We start from the raw sequence: 26,467 nt of genomic DNA on the forward strand, positions 1-26,467 counted from the left end.
TGCCTCTTGATGGGCCACTAGATACACAGGACACAGAATGGCTTGACGTTAATGGTGCATCTGCGTTTTCTGCGATTTCTCTCACATTTTTATCTATGTACGTACTCCGCAGCCGAACAGATTTTTCCTCAGCAAATGTAGGAGAAAGGGAAAACAAGCAAAGCCACAACAAGTGCAACTGTCCCCTCTCATATTGCGAAAGGTTTTTACCAACGGCTCTGCGACGGTGTGAGGTTTGCAGGAACCAACTGCACCGTTTACCCCGAAACTTCATCTGGTTACGCTAAGTGAACTGAATTATCTGTGAATTCTCGCAGTGAGTTGTTTTAAAGTTATCGCGAATTTACTTAAAAGTGCGCGAAAAAAAGATATTTTAACGCCAACATTGAAGGTGTAATTACTTAACACTTGCAACATGGCTGCTGCGGGGACGGCAGCGAGAAAAGTTTAACACTGACGTGGGAGAAGTTTTATGCGAATGCTAGTTGGTACATGAGTTGTTGTCCAGATAATAAAGTCGTCAGCAGTCTTCCCCGGCCTGACACCGCTTTCCCCGGACTTAGAAACCAGTGGATGAACCGTGCGAGAGCCTCCTCCTCCTCTGTAGTCACCGCCGACAGTCACTGCAGTGGACTTTTGTGGGGAAACTGTGGTGTCTTCTTCTCCATCGTAAAGCTGTGCTGGCGTTAAAAGGACTTATCGTCTTGCATTAGCAGACAGTGTTTGGAGCTAAAGGAAAATGCATTTTTCCATACCCGAAACGGAGGTTCGTTCGGGGGAAAATGGATCAACCTATGTGGTGAGCATGATAATTTGTGTTTTTGTTTTACCCGCTTTCACTTGGCCAATGTTGAACCCCTGGTTTCAGCTGGCCACAGGTCGGGCTAATGTCAATGCAGCACGAGTTTCTGTGTTGTTAATAAATGATCTGATAGCATGAGTAGTGATTTGCCAGCACAGGACAAACAACAGCCTAATGCAATAAAAATCAGCTATGCCCTCAGTTAGACTACCAAATGATAATTTGTACTACACATTCAACCAATGTGTTTCTTAAAGATACAGTCTAGATAGGTGAATAAACTTGATTTAAGGAAAATAAGACGTGAGGAAGCTGAGTAAAAGTGAGATAAGCTAGGGATTCAATATAACTCTGTGATGGCATTGAAAGGATCAGCAGGAAAGAAATGGCTGGCCTTCACCATGATTCAACATTTTATCTGACACTGAACTTTACCTAACTTGGAAGATTTGTTGCTGCGGCCACAAACTGTTGAGTTGTTGTGGTATTTGTTAAGTTGGCACAAAAACTGACATGTCATTCAGCGTCAGAGCCATCAGAGGAAACTTGAGTGTGGCCCAGTCTCTGATGCCTCACCTTGAGCACAACAGAGTCCCTTTTGTTTTAAAGATTTCAGTCAGCGTTTCAGTTTTGCCTTCATGATATCGCAATCCCCCTTGTTATTTAGAGAAAAATACAGCCACCATTGCTGAGCAGCAGGCTCCCTGTATAGCCTAACTGTGTGTTTTATTTTCTTTCACTCCACTGTCTGTTTCTCATTGTCCTTTTTCGATGTTTTATACCCTGTCTAAAACACTTTGAATTGCCATTGTGTTTGATAGGTGCTACGCCTTGCACTGCCTAGACACATTGGCAGACATTCGCTGTAGTGTTGAGAGAGTATAATTCATGAGGGTTGGTCAAGGACAGCCAGAATAAAGCATCATAGACATAAAGCATTTTAAGCTTTTGTGGATGTCTCACACTGTTTTCCTCATAAACCACAAACACCAGTCACAGACACAGCCAGGATACATCTTGCTAATGTGTGGCAGAGGTGGTAATGTCTCAAAAAATTACTGTCAACTCTAAATAAATTTTCCTTGATGATTTAGACAACAGAACTGGTGTGAATCTATGTCTTTTAACATAACCATAAATAAGACCTATCCACAAACTAAAGTCATTATGTTGCTAGGAAACGGCTTAGGTTCAGGTTTATTTTTTGTCACTTATGAATATGATATGAACTAACACAACAACAACAAACAATGGTAGAATATTAGGCCTGTTATTTTTGTTTAAAAAAGTTTTTCTATCAGATGATTTGTAGAGGAACACTGTTACTCTCATTTGCCAGATGCTTTGAAATAACATCTGCTACATCTGATTTCCATATGATATCACTGGCTATTCTCAGTGTTCAATCACTTGCGAATGGCTATTTTGCATCTTGACTCCATGTGCTCCAAAGAGGGAAAGAATTACCTTGGAATACATAGTTGTAGTCCAAGCTGTAGTATATTATGCACAGGAATTTAGAAATAGAAGTTAGTCTGTTGTGTTATTTCACCTTCACATTGTTCTGCAAACACCTACTCTTGCTGCTGGAAGTGTGTTTCTAACCTGAGCATTTCAGGTGCCACCTATCTTTCTAGCTGGCTGAGCACGTTTTTAGCCGATGGTGCAGAGGCAGCTTGAAAGCAATGGCTTTTCACCTCTCAGCTGGCAGTCCTGTGACTGTCATTGTGACCTTCCTGTAACCAGCCCACAGGAAGAGACTTTGCTTGATTATAATGCTGAGAGATGTGTTGTGTACCTTGGAACCAGTAGGCCACAGAAACTGCCGACTTTGCACTGGGCTCTTTAGAATAACAAGGGTTGCAGTTTTTTAAAAATACAGAGCTATTCCTATTCCTGTGTAAGCACAGATGAATCTGTATTTTTGAGTGCTCACACTTCCTGTTGTCTAGTAGACTCACCGTAGCTTCCTTTCTGGCTCATAGAGTATTTACAGTATTTCGTGTCTGTGGGTGTTTAAAAGAAAGGTAGACTTTGCTACTATGAGTGATGGTGACTCATTTAGGTAGGATGAGAAACAAGTTAGAACTTATATATGAGCAAGTCCATCTGTTTCCCTTAATAGTTTTGCAAACCATGGAAATCATGCTAAGCAGCATGCCTTTATCAGACAGCATCTGGCAGTGAGAAATATGTATACATTTAGAGACACTGGTGATTGTTTTTAAAAATGTGTTTAAAGAAACGCCTGTCTTAGGATTCATGAAACTGAAACTGATTGCATCCTACACACGCCTCATTTTGTGTGAAAGGAACAAGCATAAATAAACACATCACAGCACAGGATATACTGAATACTGCTAGCACACTGACTCCACACTACAACTTTATTTAAATAGGCAATGTCTCGATCCCAGTTGGATGTTTGTCAAATCAAAAATATTGCAGTTGGATCTTCTTCACGGCAAAAACATTCAGATGACATTTCAGTCCCAGTTGGATCTTAAGGTCAGAAATATTTAGACAACGTTTCGATTCCAGTTGGTTCTTCATTGGGTTTAAATATTTTTGACCAAACAAAGATCCAACTGGGATCAAAATGTACAGTATTTAAACACATTTTTGGCACTAGATCGTAGTTGTATTCAAAGAAAGTCATGCATCCTGTTACACTGTCCCTGAGTTGAACTGCCTGCAATTCACAAAAATTAGGGTCATTTTTTTCTGCATTATCAAACAGACCCCCAAAACATTCTGCATACTCATTCTTCCTTCTTGCCTGGATGCTGCCGACATGCACATTTTTTAGTTCGGCCATTGGCCTTCCTCCAAATTTTTTTTAACCTTCCTCTTTCCTTCTAGAAGTTTTGATTTGTACTGCTGTTTTCCCATTGATTGGTGGTACTGTAGGTCAGCGATGTACAACTAATGCAACAGTGAGCTCAGGAGTCTTCAAAACTCCTTTTGTTTTGACAGATGACCCAACACAATGACTATAAATATTCATTGAGACAGAAGGGGAAGGAGATTAAAGTACTGACAGTTTGTGCCTTGACACCCAAACGGGAAGCATCCTCAACAAGCTTACAGATCACACTTCCTGTCATCCCTGGCCAGAGCTGCACGAAGCCTGGTGGGAGCTGATATTTCTTAGAAAATGAAGGAGCACATATTCTTATCAATAACAAAATCACCCAGGTATAATCATGAGTCAACTTCTTCAGAGTTGTTTTGGAGCTGATGGCTGCCACTGATTGTTTTTAATCATAACATTAACCAAACCTTTACCAGCTTTTTTCTTGTCAGTAGACTCTGTGCTGGAAAAGTTTCTGTGTCATGTTTTTGAGACATTTCCTCCAAAGAAATGTAGAGTTTTATTATTTAGAGTGGCTGCTGGTTAAACAGATTTGTGGTACCTTGTGAAAAACACAGGATTCTTTTACAGTTCAAGGGGGCTATTTTGTGATTGAGCCTGTATTTTGGTAAACTTAAAAGTCTCCGTCCCCCCCCCAGGGGCATAACTGAAGTATCACTTTGTTATCCATGTGGCTGAGCATCATTCCCAACACTTAATGAGGCATCTGATGTGAAAAATAAGTTTACCGCCTGTAATTGGCTCTGAACACGACTGCCAGCAGATATGTGGCCTATTCCAAATGGTGGTTTTGTGGAGGAGTATCCAGTGATAGCTCCTGTCAAAACAAACAAGGGGTGTCTCTGAGAAAAAATTAAAGATTCCCCATGTGATTTTTTTTCTTTCTGTATTTGTTAGCTACTGCATAATGTAAGAGGCAGCTGTTTTGATTGGAAAATATGCAGCAGGTTTTCCCATTTGGAAGCCAGTAGGGTTTGGTTGAATCCAATGCACATTTCATTTGTTTGGTGTTCCTAATCAAAACAAAGAGTGAGGAAGCGCTCAGTGGTGAGATAAGATAAGATGGATGGAGCTCAAGAAACAGAAATGAAACATGCTCAAGGTACAGGATGTAAATTGCTGTTGCTTTGCTGGTTGTGGTTTTGTCTCTGCACTGAATTGACAAAGTGTTGCCTTGTTAAATGCTTTTGAAGAAACTACTTTGGACTAATGCATTGAAAAATATTTTATTTTATAGGACTCATAGATGCGGAAAGGGTATTATTATTTAATGCTTATTCATGTGCACTTTTAGAATCTTTCTACACACACACACACACACATTTGATTCTTTTATTTTGACATTTGACATATCTGTGATTCCACCTACAAGCTTTTATAGATGGATAGTCTGACATTCAGCCTGTCTGCAGTATGTCACACCTTTAATCAGCCTTTCTCATTTTAATGTTTCCCCGCTCTTTCCCGCAGGCTTACAACATCCATGTCAATGGTGTCCTGCACTGTCGGGTACGCTACAGTCAACTTCTTGGCCTCCACGAACAGGTAAGGCTGAAGCCATCACAATACACCCATCAGTGTGCTTTAGAGCAGAAGTGACTGGTCCCGCATGTGTGAATGCCACCACATCCCACCCAGCGTGACCTTTCACTCGTCTTTTGTGTCATACGGTCGATACGCCAGCCTCCCATCACTTTGAATCACGACCATCGTGGCTTGAAGTCCTGTGCCGTCGTCCCTCCCTGACTTTAAACGATTGCATGTAAATGGGCAGTATTGTGGAGGAGGTTGGAGGTGGGTGGGTGACATGGAAGGAATGTTCTTGGCCTTTCTTTCTCTTCACCTGCTGGGGAAAGGAACTTAATCTGAAAAAGAAATGTTGTTGGAAAGTGTTGAGTTGCCTGGTCTTAAGCATTTTTGTCTCTGCCTCAGTGAAACTTTACACAGCTGTTTGTTAGAGCTGTTATTAGGTAATTAGTGTATTCAGCATCTGACTTGTTTTTTGTAGTGGAGTGGCTGAAAATAAACAAAGTTGTGAATGTGCTTAATATTATATTTTTGGTAACAAATGGCTTACGTTGAAGAGGTACCTCTGTAGTTTTCTACGTAGTTGTTGCTTGACTTCCTGTGAGCTCTACGTGCTTTAAAATATACGCAACAGCATTAAACCCTTATAGAAGTGCCCAGTCTCCTGGTTTAGAACATTAATAAGTAAGCAAGCAAGGGCCAAACTTCGCTATCTTCATCCTCAAGTGTGTGTTATCCAGTCTGACAGTTGCTGTTGCCTGGCAACAGGGTGTGGGGAGGACACACACTCGAATCTTTAAGCATCAACCCCAGAGGGCTTTCTGTGGCGTACGCATGACCCCAAAACATTCAAGTGATTGCAGCACTCCACTCAGTTATTGCTGAGAACATTTGAATGTTAATTGCTTCTCGTGTTCTCTCTTCTGCAAAGATTAGCTGTATGAGCTCAGATTTATTTCAGATTTAGGGGACTCTGATGAATCTGCAACCTGTGCTCAGTGTCTGCTCAGTGAGCTGATTTGTATGTGTAACCAGTGCTGCCTCTGGCATACTGAAAATACCAAAGGGCAGTATGTTGAGGTGAAAATCACCTCTCTCCCTCTAGTACGCACTGTGGCCTGCCTTCGTCACACCATATGTGCAGGACCTGAGTGTTTTATAACCAGAAAAAAATGTGTTTGTGAATTCCTAATCATGAGTGTGATGTACAGCTTTTGCCTGCAGCAGTACACAGGTTAAAATTAAACCACATTTCATGTGTGATTCCAGATTTGTGAGGTCTTAGTGTAAGATCTCCACAGTTCAAAGCTGCCAGCTTTGAGATGATACAAAATGGGAAGGAATGAGTCAAGAAGCTGGAAGACAAAGTAAACTTGGAATGACTAGACATTCAGGGTTCCAGATGTGTCCTGTGGTGTGTGTGTGTTATGCACGGAAACTCCACCAGCTAGTCGCTGAAACAGGGCTTAAAATAAACCTGTGATTCATCTCAAACAGCATGAATGTACCTCTTAGAAAAATGAATCCACGACTCTTTAATTCAAGAGACGTCCGCTCTCTACTGAAGTTAATAGATTTAATCATATAAAGACACACACCGCTTTCACAGATGTTCTAAATTTATATTTTAAAGAAATGAATTTAGCCATCTTACTCGTCTCAAATACTCCGCTTCAGAAGCAGAAAAAAAAAACAGGTGGTATAACCTTCAATGCTGCAACCTCTCTGTTTAGGGTCACATGTTGTGTTTTTTCCCAACAGTTAAAGAAAGAATATGGCAGCAATGTGGTGCCTGCCTTCCCCCCAAAGAAGATCTTCACACTGACTCCTGCTGAGGTCGAACAGAGACGGGAACAGCTGGAGAAATACATGCAGGCTGGTAAGTTACTCACACTGAATGGACTTTTTACCCACGGCTTGTATTGCATTTCACCTCATTTCTGGCTGCATTTAAATTCCAGCTACAGTGTGGTTATTTTTGTCAGCGTTTAAAGTAGATACTCTTTTTCTTTGAATTGCACTTCACATATCCCTGACAATTTATTTCCCCCTTTAAGTATGGTGGTGGTGGTGGTGGTGGTGGTGGGGGGGTGTTTTTCATGTTGTGAGAGGGGAAAAAACAGCAACAACTAAGACTGTGTACTTGAAATAGTGTGACTTTGGTGCTGCAAACAGAATTTCCTTGAAATGTTTGCTTCTCCACAACAATCGCAAGAATGACTCGGCTATGTGTCTGCGGGGAGTCCAGCCATACACTGGTCTTTTCATGCCACATAAAAGCATAAAAGTGTTTGACTAAAGAACTGATGATCTGAGCACAGAGTCAGCTGGGACACTGAGCCAAAACCTCGCTAGACAGAGTTATGCTGACACACCTGATTAAAAAAAAAAAAAAAAAAATCCAGACTCAGGATTTCAGACCTGCAAGGGTTTTTAAAAGTTATATGTGTTTGGATCCTTTTGTGATGATGTGCTTCCTCCAGGGACGCTTAACTTTTCTCTGAATGAAAAACTCAATGTCATAAAGAATAATTCATACTTTTTGTGGTGTTTACAGCAGCAGTGAAGCACTAGTTTCTTTTAATAAATATACCTCATGACAAATTTTAAAGGCTTCTTTTGGTAGTCATGTATTATGTTCAAGAAGCCAACTGCAGTTTCATGTCCCAGTTGGGGAGCTTTTCAACATGTTGCCCAAATTTTGTAAACAGGTCGAGGGTGAGCTTTCTGCATACACACATGAATAAGTGGAACTGGCAGCAATGCAGAGGGTTTGTTTTAATCCTCTCAAGCACTGGCAGTTACAGCAGAACAAGGAAGCGTTGTTCAAGTGTGTATTTGCTCATAGTCTGGGAGCATACGCACACAGGGTGTTCTTGGCTACAAGTTCATTTGGTTACATCATGGCTTTTTACATAGTTATGGAAAATGAACTGCTACAAACACAATCTGCTCTGACACAGATGGCTCACAGAACTTTAACATTTTGTCAAAGGGTTAGACTAAGTTGTTAAAGGACAATAGTGTGTAGTCTGACACACACAAACGCACTGTAGTCAAACTGTAGTCATACTATCATGCAGATAATCAAATGCTCTGTTCTTCTACTGAAAACTATATCAAAAGCAAAAACAAGAACAAAAGAGAGTTGTTCATTTTGTCTTTTATTTACCAAATCTGGGGACAACATTATGTTGAAACTGGTTTGTAATAATTAATTGCAGTTAATTGAACCTATGCCAGATAACAAGTTAATACAAGTGCAGTTCTTTGCATGTTTAGCTGAATTGTCTTGACAAAGGTCTTGAAAGGTCAAATCCATTTCATAGGAAACAAAATCAAATTGCATGGTAAGAGGAAAATGTAGAAGAATTGGGAACTGGCCCCGCCTTAGGAAATTTGTGTTTACATAACGTCAGTGAAAAGACCCTTAACCAATTGCAGAGTTACCAGTTCAAAACCAAACATATCTCTTTTTGACTTCTGCTGCTCCTTTCTCTGAACAGTGAACTCATTTTGTAATCCTGCTGCTGTTTTGGTTTCTCTGATTTCTCTCCTGTTTATTTATTTCCTTTTTACAGTACGTCAGGATCCTTTGCTTGGAGCCAGTGAGATGTTCAACAGCTTCTTAAGGAAAGCACAGCAGGTTAGTAGTTGTGTTATTTTTTTTCTTCCTCCTACCTGCGTTAGGCTGTTTTCTGTTGGTCAACAGGCCTGTGGGGATGCAGGGCGTGCTCCTTGAACCAAAAGGCTGATGCAGTCATTTCTGCCTGGCTAGTAATTACTTTTGGCATTGTGTTGGAGTGAGGTAGCTGTATTCTTACTGTGTGTTGCAGTTCGTGGCGGCACATAACCTAATCTTTGGTTGTGTCATCTCTGCTTGTAACTTGACTTGACCTGTCAGATTAGGTTTGTGTATGCATGCAGACATCTGTGAAATGATTATATCAGACACAAAGCTGAGAGAAAAACAACCCTTAGCCAGACATAGTAATATAGTTGCATCATGTGTGGGTGCTGGATCTTTTTGAACCATTATATCATTAAAAAAAAAAAAAAGAAAAGCGAGCCACTTAATGATTCATCCCCACAAGATTTGCCAAAAGTCTGTTTTTGCAGTACTAAAAATGCCAGCAAATTCTTAGCTGAAGTAGATAGTGCTGCAATAACACAAACTTGTGTTGTACTGTTGCTGCCTGGGAAAACAAAATAAACAGATGTCACCGACTTATTCAGACCAGGTAGCAGGGTTGATTCAGCGTCATTCAAGCTGCAACCTGCGTTGCCAGGAGGGCTGTAAATCCAATAACCCTCACGGACAGATTCATCCGTCTGCAGCAATGTCACACCCATTCTGCGTATCCCTCTCTTGCTTTCCCTTCTCATTAGACTCTGTCTTTGTCTCTCTGTCCCCCCCCCCCCCAAAAAAAGCCCTCTTACAGTATGCGTTGCAAGGACAGCAGGTGCAGAATAGGAGATGAGTTACCTCCCGGGGTTGTCATTTCATCTGCACCTTTAGTGGCGGGGATGTACTTGGAGACCCCCTGTTGAGGAAACAGGGAAGATAAGAGATGATTTAGCAGAGGTGGTGAGAGACTGCCTGGGGACAGAAAAAACTGGGATTATCCAGTTTAAGATTTCATATTTCTTATTATCAAGTCAGAAGCTTCTATTTAGAGTTTTGAAATATTCATAGGTTTTTGCAGTTCAGTTTATTTTCCTTACTTGTTATTCATTGATTTTTTGTTCGATTCGTCTGCTGTGTTCAGTTAAGGCATGAATAGAAGCACAAACACAGCAGTGCTAATAAATACAGCTCCTTTCATTTCTGTGTGAGTTGATAGCAATATAATAAATGGCTGGGACAAGTAAAGCTGCAACAATTAGTATATTAATCAGTTGATTGCCAGAAAATTAATCTACAACAATTTTGATAATTCATTAATCATTTATCAGAATCCTCTGGTCCCAGCATCTCAAATATGAGTATTTGCTGGCCTCCTTATTCCTCTGTGATAGTAAACTGATATCACTGTTTATTAGATAAAACATGACATCACTTTGGGCTCTGGGAAACTGGAACCTCACCCTTTTTGACACTACATAGGAGATTAATTAGGGATTACATGTTAGACAAGTTAGTGAATATAAACGTTGTAATTGCAGATGGCTAAACATTGATTATGGCTGCTACTTTTGTAGATTTTGTTTTGTCTTATATCAATCCTCAGTGTCTGCTTTGTCAGACTTCATTTTGTTTGTTGCATAAAAACAATCGTCATCTAGTAGCCAGGTGTTTGTTTCTGCGTCTCCTCATCTGACTCCCACACTTCTCTTGTGTTGCTAAAATAGAACTGACCTTCCCAGGTCCACAGAGTCCATTCTTGACCCTTAGAAACAATGCAGCTGCACTTGTGATATTTCCTTTAGTGTCAAAAAATTGATCAGACTTCTTGGATTAAAGTGCGAGAGGAATTGCATTTGATTTTATTTGCCCCAGCATGATGGGATTAAAAAACACTTCTAAAAAAAGTGCAACTATGAAATGGGTAACTTTTATGTTTTGTTTTTATCTCCACTTGAAATTCAACTTTGCTCTGACAAGCCCACATTTTTCCCGCCCGTGTGACTTGGTAGAATTTTGTTGTCGACTGATAGGAATGAAAACACGTAGCTTACCCATGAAGCTAAAGGAAAGCCTGTTGTGTTTGTGTCTTTCCCACAGGAGACACAGCAGATTCCCACAGAAGACGTTGCTCTCGACATCTGCCTCTCCAATGGTCAGAAGGTTACAGTCAACATTCTGACCTCGGATCAGACGGAGGATGTCCTTGATGTAAGTGTTGGAGTGTGCTCTGTTAAAGAGAACATAAACATACTGTTTTCACTCAGTCTCCAACTCAAAAACGATTTGTAATTGAACTTGTGCTGATTGTTAAGAAGTGAATGCACAACTTAATATGAATAATATTAAGTTAAAGTACATACAGGATAGTAAATAACCTCCTTCAGTGTTCTGATGTAGTATAATCTTGTTTATAGTTGGAAATTGTATGATGTAGTGCTGCATGAAGTCTTGATAAGGTTAACATCATCTGAGGTCTTAAAAGGTTTTTACTGTGTGTTATCAACCTTTGCAGTGCCTGTGTCTGTTTAACTAGAGGCATTTGATCTCTGCTGTTCATAACAGTGCTGACAGACCTGGGAATGCCTTCAGGCAAGCAATATTGCTGTAGACTCTTATGTAAGATTAGTCAACAGTACATATTGTAAATCAAATTAAGTCACCTCTATTTATATAGACGTGCTTCACCAAAGCAACGCTTAAAGGACTTTATGAAGTCAGAGCTACTTCTGTCTATCTAATAAAAAATCACAACAGAATCATAATGTACAAACAAAACAGTAAGATGGAAGGAACAAAACAAACCAAGACACTTAATGTCACAGTGATAAGGTGTGACGGGCAGTACATAAAGTAAAAATGCAATAAATCTTGGATAAGGCAAGTTGAAGCACCTAGGACAAAATTAGTATTTACATGAAGTTAACAGAACAAATACACAGTCAGACACCTTGGTGATATTCAACATGTGTTTTTATAGGTCAGGTAGTGGCCAAACCTTTTAGTACATCCACTTTACCTCTGCTCTTCACTGACCATTAAAAACACACACAACCCACAACCACACACACTCTAAAGGAACTCATCACAGTAAACATGCTGATGTTGCATCATGATGTCCTTGGCTGTAAATCAACATTGTTACAACGCTCTTAAAGTGCTCTAATGAAAGTTTAACACAGACGTCTGTTCACCGCAGCAGTTCTCAGAGGAATAATTCTATCATGATGGAGTGTCATGCTGTGTGTGTGTTTGTGGTTTCTTGATTATTCAGTGACAGAAAATCACTTGTCACAGACTAAAAACAGTCAGAGAAGAAATGATCTAAAGAGCAAAAAGTAGATTCTATATAGAGCTTCACAGAGAAAGCATCTTCTGTAAGAAAGTACGATACTGTGAAAAATGCTCAACTACGTAATGAAAAGCAAAGACAGTTGTCTTTATGTTCATGAAACTAAAATGTTTGATTTCTTGTAAAGTGAATTGAATGATGGAATCATAATAATTCAGGTTAAAATTATAAAACAAAACACATTCACCTTCTTAAACCTAACAAAGTCAATATATAAATCCTGTGTAACGCTTCAGTTGCTAAATCTTCCTCCATTTCAAATCTGTCACTTGGGAGTTGGCTGTATTGTAGAGATGGTAAAGTATGATTGTAGATATATCCCCTTTTTTTGATCCACTCCATATTCTGATCTTCAGTATAATGCGACAGGTTTTTTTTTTTACTTAATACTGAGCTACTTTTCTCTTATCTGTTTTTAATCATTTTAATCGTTATTTTTCATATCTTACTGAAATAAAATCAGATGAAGAAATGAATTAATCGAATCTCATAGTGAAAACTTTCTCTCTTTCTCATCTCTTTGCAGGCTGTTGCAACAAAGCTTGACCTTCCGGATGATCTTGTTGGTTATTTCAGTCTTTTCCTGGTTCGAGAAGGTGTGGATGGAGGTTTAACATGTGAGTTTCAGTTTTTATCAGAATCAGAAGAAGTACAAAGAATGAAAAACAGTTGGCCTCATGTAACATTACCCTGTCTCCGTTATTATCAGAGAGTATTCTCCTTATTATGTCCTAAATGAATTATTGATTATTGGTCAATAAAAATAGCAGCGAGAAAGCAAAGTAAACTGTAACGGAAATACTTTTTAGCTGAAAGTTTGAATTTGTTGCTAGCAGATATTTTAAGGAGTATTTTTTTTCCATTAGAAAGATCAATAATTCATTACTGCTGTTAATTTAGATCCAACCTTAATGCATTTTAAGAGCTTCAGCTTTTTAAAGGCCAAAGCTGGAAACCATCAGATAACTGATGATGTTTATTAAAGCAAACTAAATGTGGAGTACTCTTGGCTCTTTGATAAAGTAGTTTATATTTACCTTATTTTATTGAGTCAGCCAAGGACCATTCTTAGAAGACACACAAGGACAAATTACTCTTACAAACAGGGAAACTGAAGAAAATAGGATTTGGGATTAAAAAGCTAAAACTTTTGTTAAGCTTTTCGTTAGAATAACTTTCTGGTAAACTAAAGGGAATTATGTACTGTAATGTCATGCTCTTGATTTTTGTTCTCTTTTACTCTAAATTTCCCACAGTGAGGTGTGAAGAACTGCTTTGGCAACAGTCCAGCAGCTCAGTTTGTCTGTCTTCCTGTTTGGAGATATACTGTAGTTTAATTAGAAGAGAAGACCTGCATTCGCCCCATGAGAGTTGAATCTTGTTCTTACTGTATCTCTGACTAGAATGCATTATTCATTTATTGGGTGCTTGGAAGCTGAGTGAGAGCCACACTCTGTGTGTTTGTTGGCTGGCTCGTGCAAAACAGTTGTGCAGTGTTTAGAGTGGCTTTAGCTTGCATACCAGGCCATGTGCAGTGTTTTCAAGTTGAGAGTGTATTTGTTGTGTTGTGTGTCTAACTGAGACACTCGTGTCAGCCTCAAAATGGCATCACGTTCTGGTTAGTGAAGTCACTTTTCCTTTTACAAAGAGGAGATTTCTGAGACTTCATATTCAACAATATGATGAAATTAGGAGTATTTTACCCATGAATTGATTCTCTGTATTATTATATCTTATTTACCATACCACAATACACAGTATATCCGTATAATAATGTAAAATTATACATACCATATATACCAGATGCTATCGTATCACTCAGAAGCTTTGGAGCTCTGTTAGTTTTCTCTTTTTGCTTTGAAACACATTAAAGTGTATAGACAATATATGGCAGTCGACAAGTGCTGCTAATGTAATTGGGATTTAACGTTATGTGACCTATATTACTAGGATGTTTTCTAATTGTTATTAAGTCACTTAAATGTTAGATTTCTATAATGTCTTAACAGTGTTTCTCGTGGCCCCTCACTCTGTTGTGTGGAGTGTGCATGATAACACTTAACTCTTCAGTTCTCTGAAGGCACAGACATATTTGTTTGCATTCTTGTCTGTTGCAAGAGTGAATGCACTTACTTTATGAATGCAAATCATTATAAAATATTTGCACCCGCATATGTTATCACAAGGTCTACCACAATGACAAAAGCAAACACAGGCAACAGCTTTCCACATCAAGATGTTTCAGTTTTCCAATCCATTTTTCCATTCAATCACAGCCCTGTCAGGTCAAATCCCTCCTCCGTCCCAAAGGCGCTCTTCTCTCGTCTTCCACCTGCCAAATACACCCCCACCCCCCAAAAACTCCTCAACACCAAATCCATTCCAGGCTGAGAATGGTGCCAGGTGAACTTGGAGGAATCTGTAAATATTGCAGGCATGTTGTATATTCTTGGCACGGTTTAAATCTGAAAATCTGAGTGGTATGAAAGAGAAGGGCTGTGCGTTAAATATGACTCGACTAGTGGAATAAATCCGGCGCAGCAGGCTGCGGATCAAACTAAACTGGTGGTGGGAGTATTGATATAACAGGATAGCTAGAAAAATTCAATTCCTTACTGACGGGCAGCGAGTCTCCCTGAAGTCTCTGTGTAAATCAATATATGCTTTAAAGTATGCAAAGACATATCAAGAAGACCCAGTATGTGGTTTGAAATTGTAGTGCTGGTCTTCTTTTTTGTGTGCAGTTTCCCACTGACGATTTAGTTTAGTTCGCCTTGCAATGTTTGAAAACATTTTAGGCATTCGGTTGGTGCTGTTTCTTTTTGTTAGTTTTTTTTATTCCTGCAGAGATTTGCAACATCAAAGTAACCAGCAGTGTTCTGCTCCTTGTACACAGCATCTCTGCCCATAAAGAGAACATGAGGATGCTTTTACATTCCTAATGGCAAACTACAGTGCTCTGTAGTTATTGGATTTGTTGTGTCGTCTACATTTATTGATGCCTGGAAACCAGCAGCAGCAGCAGAAACAAGCACCTGAGCTCTCCCTCACTCTCCTCAGGGAATGGGTTGCAATGAAACAGCTGCAAATTATGGACAAACACACACGCACTCACACACACAGCCCATTATCTGTTTTCACATTTGAATACTAACGCGCACACACACACTCACAAAAAGTTTTACTCTGCTGGGACCTGTCCAGATGGAGTCCTCCCTTCCCTGATTGTTTGTAGCTGGCATCATTATCCAAACGTCCTTGGGACTTTAGTTGCATTTACTCTCTTTCTCTCTCTCTCTCTCTCTCTTTGTGTTTTCCTGTGTCTCCTTCACAGTTGTGCGGAAACTGCAGGAGTTTGAGCTGCCTTATGTATCCATCACCAGCTTGCGGAGCTCTGAATTTCACATACTCCTACGGAAAAGGTACCCACCACCTGCTCACATCATGACTTTGAATTACATCGTGTACTTCCTGAAGTGCTCTCCCCCACATCTACTGCAATTATAGCTCTGATTCATCGTCCAGTGTATTTACGTGTTATTCATCTAATCGTGTAATGAAGCAGGTCAGAGATTTCTGTGTTTGGTAGCAGTACATGCATAAAATCCATCTGATATACTTGGTATAATTTAATTCAGTAAATCAGGTTTCGTTTTTCATTTTGGATGTTACCCATTTCATTCCTTATCTGCAGCGAAGCACTTGTTCTTAACGTATGAGAGCAGCAGTTGGCCTAAATACAGGCCTTTTATCCAGCGACACCATCGTCTACAAATTGGCAGTTAATTTGGAAAAGAGACCTGAGTCATTTAAGGACAGTAGTTATCATGACCAGACAGGTGGCTCATTTGACAGTCAGGAATAAGACAGGGACATCATTCTGATTCAGTATGGGTCTGGACATTAAATGTAGTTTTTAGGTTTTGAATCTTGCACCTACTTTAATTTGCTCATATAGCAGCTTTCAGTTAAGGTCTATAAAGTTACAATAGCTACAACAACCAGTGACATTAAACCAGAGGTTAAATGAACCTGTCACCCAACAGAGCAGTACCTTTTGATTAAAGAAAGGACTGTAATTAGATTTATTGTAATCATAGTCATTTATGTAGATATAGATTTTAGGTCATTTTGTCTGACACTGCTGCAAAGTGCTTTTCACTGCTTTGTAAGCAAGAATGGGGAAGCTTTTTGTGGCTCTAGATGGAGCTGCGCAAAATTTGATAAATTGCCCCAAGTGATTGAGTCATTCGTCAATTGAGGTTAAAGACCGCGAGTTGGAAAATGAAAAAAATCTGGGAGCGTGCAGTTAGAGAGAAGTGAGCTGATAAGACATCTGTTGCCCGTTCCTCATCTACTTCTTTAGGCAAGAGGCTGAAGGCTACATTAGCCATTATTAGCCTGACACAACTCAATGTCAAACTGAGCCATTCACAGTCGAGATGCGTTGAGGGTAATGTAGGCGCCACGTTTTTGACAAGGGCTAAATCCCTTGTTAACTAAACTTGTTAACTAAACTACATGAAACATGTTTTTTAATGCATGTAAGTATTGATCAGTAATAGTATGTCCTTGCACTCCACTGCACCTCCAACAGCACACTGTGTATCTTCACAATATTTCCTTTGGTTTTGCAGAAAAATTCTGCGGTACTGGTCTAAAGTTTAAAGTTGCAGATAAGAATACACAAATTGCCTGTTTTGAGAGGGGAGGAGGTCAGGGGCTGCTTGTGCAGGGAAATGAGCATCTGTCATTAAGAGGCACACAAAAATACGAAAAACCTTCTTGGCTGGGAGCAAATCTGTTTGGATGGGCCAGCCAAGCAAATTCTGTGCATGGAAAATACTGATGCTTCTTTCCCCTCCAGCCTGAAGTTAGTGATTGCTTCCCTCTCCCAACATTTTTCTACTTCCTTGTGTGTCTTTTCTTTCGTCACCCTGCCCTGTGCTGACTGAGGTACACAGGATGTTTACCTTCTTTCTGCCTCAAGGAAAGTCTTAGTCCTCCTGACCTACTTTTCACTGTGGAGTGCAGAGCAGCGAGGGAAGAATGAATGTAGAACTAACAAGTGGAGGTAGGAGGAAAAACAGACCCCCAGTGTATGAGATCCAGGGGAGGATCAGGCTCAAGTGCACGCTAAAAATGGAGGAAATGCTGCCTCTGTCCAGTGAAAACATTAATTCTAAGTCATGTCAGATCTCCAGAGCATCCTTGAAATGAAAAATAGGAATATGAATCAAGGTTTTTGTAAGTCAACAGCAATATGCACTTATATATTTATAATGTAAAAGTGTGGCTAATGGACATTTTCAATCTCTATATGCATTAAGAGAATTCAAAACACAGCCTTTATGTCTCAGCAGGGGCTTTCAGTCCACTTTTAATTGCTACCAAAGCTGCATAAAAGCTCTCACATATAAACACATCTTGATTCCACTGCTCATATTCTCTTATTCCTTTCCTTCCCTCCTCCTTTCACTCTCGATCCATCTTCTTTTCCCATGTTACCTGCTTTGAATTTCTGATGTGGCAAGGCAGCATGCTTCATGTCCGCTTGAACAACTTCTCCATCCGCCAGCACCCCTGTGTCCTGCAATTACATGTTAAATTTCACGCCTGCACTAAAGTGTTGGAAGAAATGAATGCGATGAGAATTTTGCTCAGAGCACACAAGTGGATAAGAAATTCAGTGTTGTGATAGCTCAGATGGTAATAATCCTAACCTGAGGTATGAAACCAGCCCAAGTTGGATAAAGAAATCTCACATCTAGATACACTCAGAGGTGAAGTATCTTTAATCACACACTGAATGGAAAATAATAATCAGTTTCAGATGATTTTTTTCTAGGCTCTTCTTTACAGTTTTTTTTTTCCCTGTAATCAGATTTGTGTGTCAGACTTTTTTTTTTTTAAATGTCATGCTCTACCCCTCAGGCTGCCCTCCGGCACCCACACATCAGCAGTGCTTCCACATCACCATCAGCAGACTAACTGTACTGAATACTTAGTCTGCTCCACTGATACTCAGAGTTCAGCAGTTTAGTCTGCAAGTCGCTCTCTTAAACAGATTTGACAAAAAGTCAGTCATGGGCTATATTTGACACAACTGTGTTGAAACTGATTGTACATCACCAATCTTTGGGCCCCTGTCGTCAGTGTCTAAAGAAAACCATATATCTCCAAATATAATTTATTTTATTTTATTTTTCCAGATAAATGAAGGATTGAGTGTTTAGGATTAAGTACCTCATTCTTCATGGTGTGAGGCCATTCTAATGCCTCTTATCCTACATTTAAAAACTTTGAATTATCTGAAAAATGCATTGTCACAAAATGAGAAACAGTCCTGCTGTTATGAAAAATGTTGATTTTTTTATTTTTATTTTTGTTGCTTGGTATGCCGACAGAGTTATACGAGATGATATACCAAATAGCTTAATATGATGTATTTTTATGGAGCGTGTTACAGGCTTTCTAAGTCTCTTGAAGTCATTCAAACAAATTGCCACTATGCTTTTTGTGTTAATGTTAATTTGTGTTTGGATATAGAGTTGTAGAAACTGACTGTTGATGCCTTTTCTTTCTGCAGCTACTGGGACATGGCGTACGATAGCGATGTGATGGACAACAGAGTCGGCCTAAATTTGCTATATGCCCAGGTAAAACATTTCATTACTTAGGGGAACCAGTGTAATTTATTTTCAGCTGCAGCAGTCTTAAAAATAACCTTTTTAAAATTACAGTCTCCATGAGGTGGGGAACCAGACACATCTGTTGTGTTTTTATTGAGCTCGCACAGAGCCAGCTTCACATCAGGAAAACTAAATCAACCAACTGCTTCATCCCTGGGCTGCCAAAAGCTTTTGTCTATCCCCTGAGCCCCTCCATTATCCGATAGTGATGTCAGCTTGTTTTGACTTTGCAACACCTTGAGTCCCGTACCTCTTTGTGGCCCTGCGTGATCCTATTAATAGCAGATTCCCTTCACTGCGACAGCTGTAATCTGTTTTATTAAACATTTTTGGAACAGCTAGTTTGATTAAAATCTGCAACTGCTGCGTGTTGCCTCTGTGCAGGTTTTAAAAAAGAAAAATCAAAGAAAAATAAATACTGTTTGCAAGCATGTGCATTTGTGCATGTTTCTGTGTAATTATTTGCTTGCTGTGTACATGAAAGGCTTAGCGTGTGATTTCTCCCACATGTACCAAAGAAAACCCAAATCCTGCTCCACTTTGTTTATCCATGCAGAGAGATGAACTTCAGTTCTTGTTTTTTTGCCTCACCAGACAGTGTCTGACATTGAGCGAGGCTGGATACTTGTCAACAAAGACCAGCATAGGCAGCTCAAATCACTGCAGGAGAAAGGCTCCAAAAAAGAGGTAAGCAAGGGCAGCTTCTGGATTATTCTGCCTCTACAGCATCTAACACGAATTCAGCTGATACTAGTGCATTCTGTTACGCAATTAACCTAGTTTTTCCCATGATATGAATTTTTAATCACATCAATCCAGTGGAGAATTCAAACTTTCTTCTCCAGGGATTAGGCAGAGACATAATTTTTAGAGAAGTTAGTTATCTAAAATTGTTTTCTTATGCTTTCTTTCCAGTTCATCCATCTAGGTCAGACGCTCAAATATTATGGCTATATCAAGTTTGACCCATGTATTACTGACTTCCCCGAGAAGGGCTGCCAAGTCATCGTCAGTGCCGGCAACAACGAGCTCAACTTCCACGTCAAGCTGCCCAACGAACAGATGAAGGAGGGAAGCTTCAAGGTCACGCGCATGAGGTGCTGGCGAGTCACATCCTCTGTAAGTGGAACTGTGTGTAAGATGGCGTGAGGATGAGGGAATTCACCTTCAGGCATGTCTGTATCTGGGAGGCTCTGAAATAATCCATCTGGAATCCCTCCACATTATTAGGAGACTGTGACTTGGCAGAGAAGAGATGCAGCAGCTTTGGCTAGAGCTGGTCTCAAACCAACAAGCTCCCGTGCTTCCAAAGTCTGCTGTTTACAAACCTCCTCTCGCCACTGTGCCACAAACAAATGTCTTAAGTCTTGCCAAGTATTAGTTTTTACTCCTAGCGCTCGCTGAAAGTGCTGACCTCCACGCCATCTATCTTCATCAGTCCAATTACCCAAACACGCAGCCCACACAAGGATAGTGCTTCATTGATCCAGCAGTGTCCTTTGTTTGAACTGATAATTTGCAAGAAGGGAATCTGATGGTATGCAGTCCAAGGAAGCATCTACACAGCCTACTCTGTATACATCTATACAGTGCTAAAATCTTAAAGAGACCTGCAGGGAAAAGAAAGAGCAGAGGTGCTGTTTCATTCCACACTTGTAGCTACAGTTTAGACTGTCACCTAGTAACTGAGATGCTGTCAAGATCTGTCACACTCAGCTTAGCAGATGAAGGTGATTGATCAGGCCTACGCATCTTCGGTTAAATTCAGTGTTTTAAAAATGCATCGTGTTGCACTGAAAATGTTTCCTTTCTTGTTATTTTCCAGGAAATGTCTGAGGCAGTTAAAGTCAGCTGAGCCTTTGTGTAGAAAAAAAAAACTTACCACACAGGAGGGCAAAAACAGTGTAGTGTATGTTTCTAACAAGTCCCCCAACTTTATGGAATTGCAATGCTAAATCAATAGCACGATTTTTTCCCCCCCGAGTGGCTACATTTAACTCTCTGTTTGCAGCTGTGTTTTTGTACAGTAGCTGACAAGAAATCCAGAACAAATCACCCATCGAAAGAATAAAATAAAACATCTCCATAATTGTCACACAGAAATGCCTCAGAAAAAATAGCATCAATTCAAACCGCCATGCACCACACGGTTGATCTGCCTTGAATATGCATTTCTTTCTGCTTTCACCCAGTCAGTCATTTTGAGGAGGCAGGTCCTCCGAAAGCTGGAACAATCTACTTTTCACTTCTGTGAATAGCTCAGAAAAGACATTACATGCAGCTCTACCCACATAATTTTAGCCACCATTTGAAAGATGAGCATTTACAGACTCAAGACCTCAATTAAATAAAGATGGGGTAAACAGTTCACTTTTGTATTGCACTAGCGATGGAACGGCAGTTATTGCATGCATCGCAGAAGCTTTTATGATTCTCCAAAAGTTAATTTGCACAGAGATCTGGACACATGGCAACACGTCTAAAATTAAAATGCATGTTGGTTCGTCTGATTACAGACTGAGCCCCCTTGCTGTCCAGCAGGGTGATTAATTCCTCTGCTCATTCTCAGAGGTCAAAGTCATTTTAATGAGCCCTTTCCTTTCCAACAAACTATTCAAAACATCTCATTTGGTGCAGCACTGCAACCCCCCTCGTAGCACAATCTCAGATTGCATCCGGAAGAAAAGATATAAACAGTTTGCGTGTGTGTGTGTGTGTGTGTGTGTGTGTGTGTGTGTGTGTGTGTGTACATCCGACCTTTGTTTGTATCAGTAATCCCTCTTTTTGCTATCTTTGTATGTGTGGTTAGCATGGGAGGTACAGCTAGTTTCTGGCCCAGAGGAAACAAGTCTCAGTGAAGAGCACAGGCTTCATAAATGAGGAATGAGGGCTTGTCTCCAGGGAGCTGTGTGTGTGTGTGTGTGTGTGTGTGTGTGCGTGTGTGTGTGTGCGTGTGCGTGTGCGTGTGCATGTTGCTGAGCTTCACGCATTTTTTTTAAAGGTATTTGAAATTCCGTATTAGTGCGTATTTCTTTCTTTCTTTGCACCCGTTTTAATCTTTTAGCATGTGTCTTAAGATTTGGCTGGCTGTCATTTGTGATGCAGCAGCTCAAGAGTGGCAGCTTAAGAAGAGGAGATGTAGGACAGGAAATGTGATTTTAGCTGCTTACATGTACACGATCCTCCGGTCATGGAGTACAATAGCAAGCTTATCCTCTCCTTAATAATGTTAAGTTGGATATTGTTTAAGAAATATGTAAATCTGTGTTTTTTTTTAATGCACTTTAAACACAGAAGGCAAATTTAACTTGAGGGCTAGAGGAGGAAAAAGCCCACAATAGAACTGTGTACTGTACATGTTGAAGGTTTAGAAAGATGGCAGTGATGATGATGGTGATACCTGCCAAAAAAAATAAAGTCTACTGTTTTGTCCAACACTGCAGCAAGTCCCAATAGCGAATGGTACAGCCAATCCCTGCAGCTCAGCCAAATGCGAGGTCAAGCTGGAGCTGGCCTTCGAGTATCTGATGAGCAAGGACCGCCTCCAGTGGGTCACCATCACCAGTCAACAGGTAGGAGGTCGCGGACAGGGTCAACGAGGAGGCAACAAGCATTAAATTACTGTGATGTTGTTAATTATGAACAGAGCATTTTGTCCCAGCTATTCAACTTCAGTCAGACTACTTCATTATGCATTTTCACACTGTCTGAGAAGGGTTTCTGTCAAAAATTTGATTCCAGCAAGAACAATACTGTCATTTTACTGACTGTCACTCTGTGATTTCAGGCTATCATGATGAGTATCTGCCTTCAGTCTATGGTAGATGAATTAATGGTGAAGAAGTCAGGTGGCAGCATAAAAAAGGTTTGTGTTTCATAGTGACATCCTTTAAAACACATTTTTGAATTTATTAAGTGTACCCCATTTAAGAAAATGGTTATTGCATTTTCTCCACTGACATTTCTCCTAATAAATTCATTACAGCATCTCATAGCATCTTTTTTAACCACAAACGGATTTTCTGTAACTATTTGGTTTTTATTTTGTCGATCATGGAGAGAAGTAATTGGATTTCTCTGCTGAAATCATAACACATGTAAGTGTAAAGCAAATCTCACAATGAATTGTGTTTTTTGACGCTCTCTGTGCCATCTTCTGTCACCCTCCAGATGCTGAGGAAACGACACAACGGCTCGATCCTCCGAACAGACAGTCAGCAAGCTGTGAAATCTCCCCCTCTGCTGGTGAGAAACAGGATAGCATGCCATTAGTTTGTTATTGTTTTGGACTTTGTAGAGCTCTAAGGTGCAGGTTCATTTTATTCTATACTTTCTCCCCCCCTGCAGGACTCCCCTGACCCAAACCGTGAACAAATCGTCAAACTTTCAGTGAGTATATTTTGTCTTTTTTGGATTTAATTTCACAACGCAGCTGTGACAAAACCTCAAACATATCCTAACAAATCAGTGTCAGTCCCAGTGTTAACTACAGTATCGATTATTCCTTTTAGACCAAGCTGAGCTCAGTGTCCCTCCGAGGGATCAGCGCCTCCAACTCGGCAAATGACATCAGCGGCAATGATTTCCACGGCAACTATGCTTTCGAGGGAATTGGGGACGATGACCTGTAACACCTTCACCACCCCTCCACCTCCCGATCCCTCCTCCCCGCTTCATTCCATCCGTCAACAACTGGGATGACAAAGATTATGAGCTGAGCTGAGCCGAGCCGAGCAGACCACACACACACGCATACACACTTGTCTGATTCTGCAAGATTGTAGCTTCTTCTGGAGAAATCGCTGCCTTAAGCTCTCATTTAATCTTTGACAGTTTCCTTTCTTTTAGACTTTTAAAAGTTCATTTGTATTTGAGTTACTATCATCATATTCAATTGAAACTGTGTCCCCATTTTCATTAGACTTGTAGCAACATACAGCACATAGCATGTAAAGCTACAGGTACTCAAGTAGGGATTCTTTCTGTATGTTACTGTCTGACAAAATCTCACACAGATTACTGTTTCATCGACAGTATGTGTGAAGTTCTATAATGCAGTTAAGTTCTTGAGGTACAAAGGTAAATTAATATATTATAAACTACATGAAGAAAACTTGCTAGACCCTAGATTACCCCCTCATCCCCCCACCAGTGGCTGCATGTTCCTTTTCCAACCAGAGAGCCAAATGTTTAGTTAGACCTGGCACTAGTGATAATACAGCAGAAACTGGATGCAGATAGTTCTCTGAATGACCCAGAGTCCAGCGAATGTGTCAAAATTGATCTCAAAACTGTAGACTGTCCAGAGCACCTGCTTACTTATATGGATTATTAATGTTTAGCTTGGCTATATACCAAAATGTCATGTTTTTATACTGTTAGTGATCCTCTATGTGCCATGCTATTCATGTGCCAAATCAGTAAATATCTTAACAAGATTACCAGTGGTGTTTTCAGCTTATGTTTGAGGCACAGTCACTCATACTGCCTTCAGAAATAGTCTGATGCCTTAACTTTTACTTTTTTTGCCTCATGGGTTACTTTGACATTCAACACAAACATTGGTCCAAACTTCATATAAATGTCAGTGTAAGCCGGTGTTTCCTAGAATCTTGCAGAACTTGATAGATGGTTGATTTTGGCCAAGCTGCTTGCACTTGCTGAACCCATCATTTTGCACAGTATTAACAGGTGGGGATGAATGTTTGAGTGGAAGCTTGAGCATGACTTTAAACATTTTGTGGAGATTTTGTTTTTCCAAGGGGCTCTGTAAATCCATCTGTGATCTCTCTCTTTTTTTTAACCAATTTTTTAAGGTTTCTCATAAATGCCAAATTATAGTTTACTAAAGCATTTTGCACAAAATAAACATAAAAAATTATGACAATGTCACTTTTTATATTATGTACATGCAATTAAGTATTCTGAACATTTACTAATATCTTTATCATCATAGCCTATTGTAATCAAAGAGATCAAATGTAATCTAAGCTGTATAGAACAAATTTAAATGGACTAACATTTATCATTGTTTACATAATGTTTAGGGGACTTTTTAGGTAAAATGGAAAGTGTTTACAAATTTTGAGTCTGATTTCCTTTGTCTTGTTCTTTTTTTGGGGGCGAGTGATGGCAGAGCATTCTTATGGGCTTCAGTTTATTGAAATTTGTATGTACATTTGTGCCAATCATCTCAGAGGATTTAGCTTAAAAAGGTGCTTCGGTGAAGTGGCTAATGTGATCACAATTGCTGGTGTGAGTTAAATTCACAGAGGGCAGGCAACAAAATGAACATATCCCGCTGTTTAATAAGACGTGTCATTCCAGTGTTTTTTTTTGTTTGTTTGTTTGTTTGTTTTTTTAATCGCTGTTGACTTCAGTTGTTTTTAAAAAAGCTGCATCTTGGCGTGTTTTTAAAGCCTCTAAATGTAAATCAATGCCAACCTATCAACAGCTTTACTCTCACTGGTAGCCACAGCTGTAAACAAAATGTTCTCAATACAAAAGTCTTGTTCTTTCACTGCTGTGCTTCTTGTTTGTCTTCCGTTGTACTTTTAGTAGAGGGATGTGGACACCACCAGCCATCTTTATTTTCTCTGTTCCTGTCAGTACCAAGCACATGGAAGCTGCGGGATCCTGGATGTTAATAAATGTGTAGGTGCCAAATTACACGTTAAGTGCATTAACGTCAGCATCACTATTAACAAAATGTCAAATTTCATGAAGATTGTATTGACTTGAATCATTCCACTACTTTTCAGTTTGATTCTAGTGGTAAAGGTCGGTGACAACTGTCTGGTCTGTTTGTCATGATGCTAAAATAAACTCAGACATTAGATGACCTTGTGGTTCTCGGCTGTCAGTTAATGGTCCATTTGAGTCATTTCTTCATCGCAGCTCTGCATTACTCCCACATTTATTTACAGCACCAGCTTTCGTCCTCGCCCAAGAATCTTACTCAGTGTAGCGCCATCATGAGCTGCAGTTTTCACAGGCCTTTTTCACACTAGACATTTTGTCACATCACAGTAGGAGAAGCATGTGTAACTAATTGTAATGATGGATGATTTCTATTTAGCTGCTTCAGTTTCAGGGTCCTGGTATTGTGCTTGCTGGCTCACTGTCACACTGTAACGACTCAGAGATGATCAACAAAAGACACACAGATGGTGCAGAGGCTTCACTGGATCTCCATCAGCCAGCCAAGAACCCAGAGCTGGAGGACATCACTGAGATGTTTAACAAAAGACAAGGTAAATGAATCATGGTAATAAGTGTAGCCACTAACTAGTATCTTAGTTCTCAGCAGTGGTGGAAGAAGTACTCAGTTCACTGAAGTACCAATACAGCAATGTAAAAATGCTCCATTACAAGTAAAGAGTCCTGCATGAAAAATGTTACTTCCGTAAATATACAGGAGTATTAGCAGCGAAATTATTAACGTTATTTTACGTTATTAACGAAAGTATTAACGTAAAAGTTTAAGTGTTATATTACATGACATTAAAATAAGTTACTGTGACAATGCTTAAATTAGATCCTGTGTGTGCCAGTTTGAGAAAAAGTCAGGTTGAAAGAAAAATGAGAGGCAGCC

General features: G+C 39.9%; 1 protein-coding gene across 2 annotated transcripts; it reads left to right on the top strand.

Moving 5' to 3' along the window:
- snx17 (sorting nexin 17) lies at positions 1-25,714 on the top strand. Of its 2 annotated transcripts, none has more exons than XM_018694444.2 (15): positions 1-799; positions 5,148-5,222; positions 6,966-7,083; positions 8,786-8,850; positions 10,930-11,040; positions 12,708-12,798; positions 15,516-15,603; positions 18,771-18,840; positions 19,468-19,560; positions 19,789-19,992; positions 22,317-22,445; positions 22,661-22,738; positions 23,044-23,118; positions 23,221-23,262; positions 23,385-25,714. In XM_018694444.2, the coding sequence occupies exons 1-15, from the start codon at positions 740-742 to the stop codon at positions 23,502-23,504; spliced, it is 1,419 nt and encodes a 472-aa protein (XP_018549960.1). In that variant the 5' UTR covers positions 1-739; the 3' UTR covers positions 23,505-25,714. The 2 variants fall into 2 exon arrangements, with proteins under 2 accessions (XP_018549960.1, XP_050927861.1); XM_051071904.1 differs by having other exon boundaries at positions 15-97.
- The last annotated feature ends 753 nt before the right edge of the window (positions 25,715-26,467 follow it).

The sequence above is a fragment of the Lates calcarifer genome, linkage group LG7_1 (assembly GCF_001640805.2).
Source record: "Lates calcarifer isolate ASB-BC8 linkage group LG7_1, TLL_Latcal_v3, whole genome shotgun sequence".
Lineage (NCBI taxonomy): Eukaryota > Metazoa > Chordata > Actinopteri > Centropomidae > Lates > Lates calcarifer.

Bases quoted from the DNA above. Each gene is read 5' to 3' on its own strand.
- snx17 (XM_018694444.2), top strand. From the start codon at position 740: ATGCATTTTTCCATACCCGAAACGGAGGTTCGTTCGGGGGAAAATGGA. The intron at 23,119-23,220 runs GTGAGAAACAGG...CCCCCCCTGCAG, and splicing joins TGAAATCTCCCCCTCTGCTG to GACTCCCCTGACCCAAACCG. The intron at 23,263-23,384 runs GTGAGTATATTT...TATTCCTTTTAG, and splicing joins AACAAATCGTCAAACTTTCA to ACCAAGCTGAGCTCAGTGTC.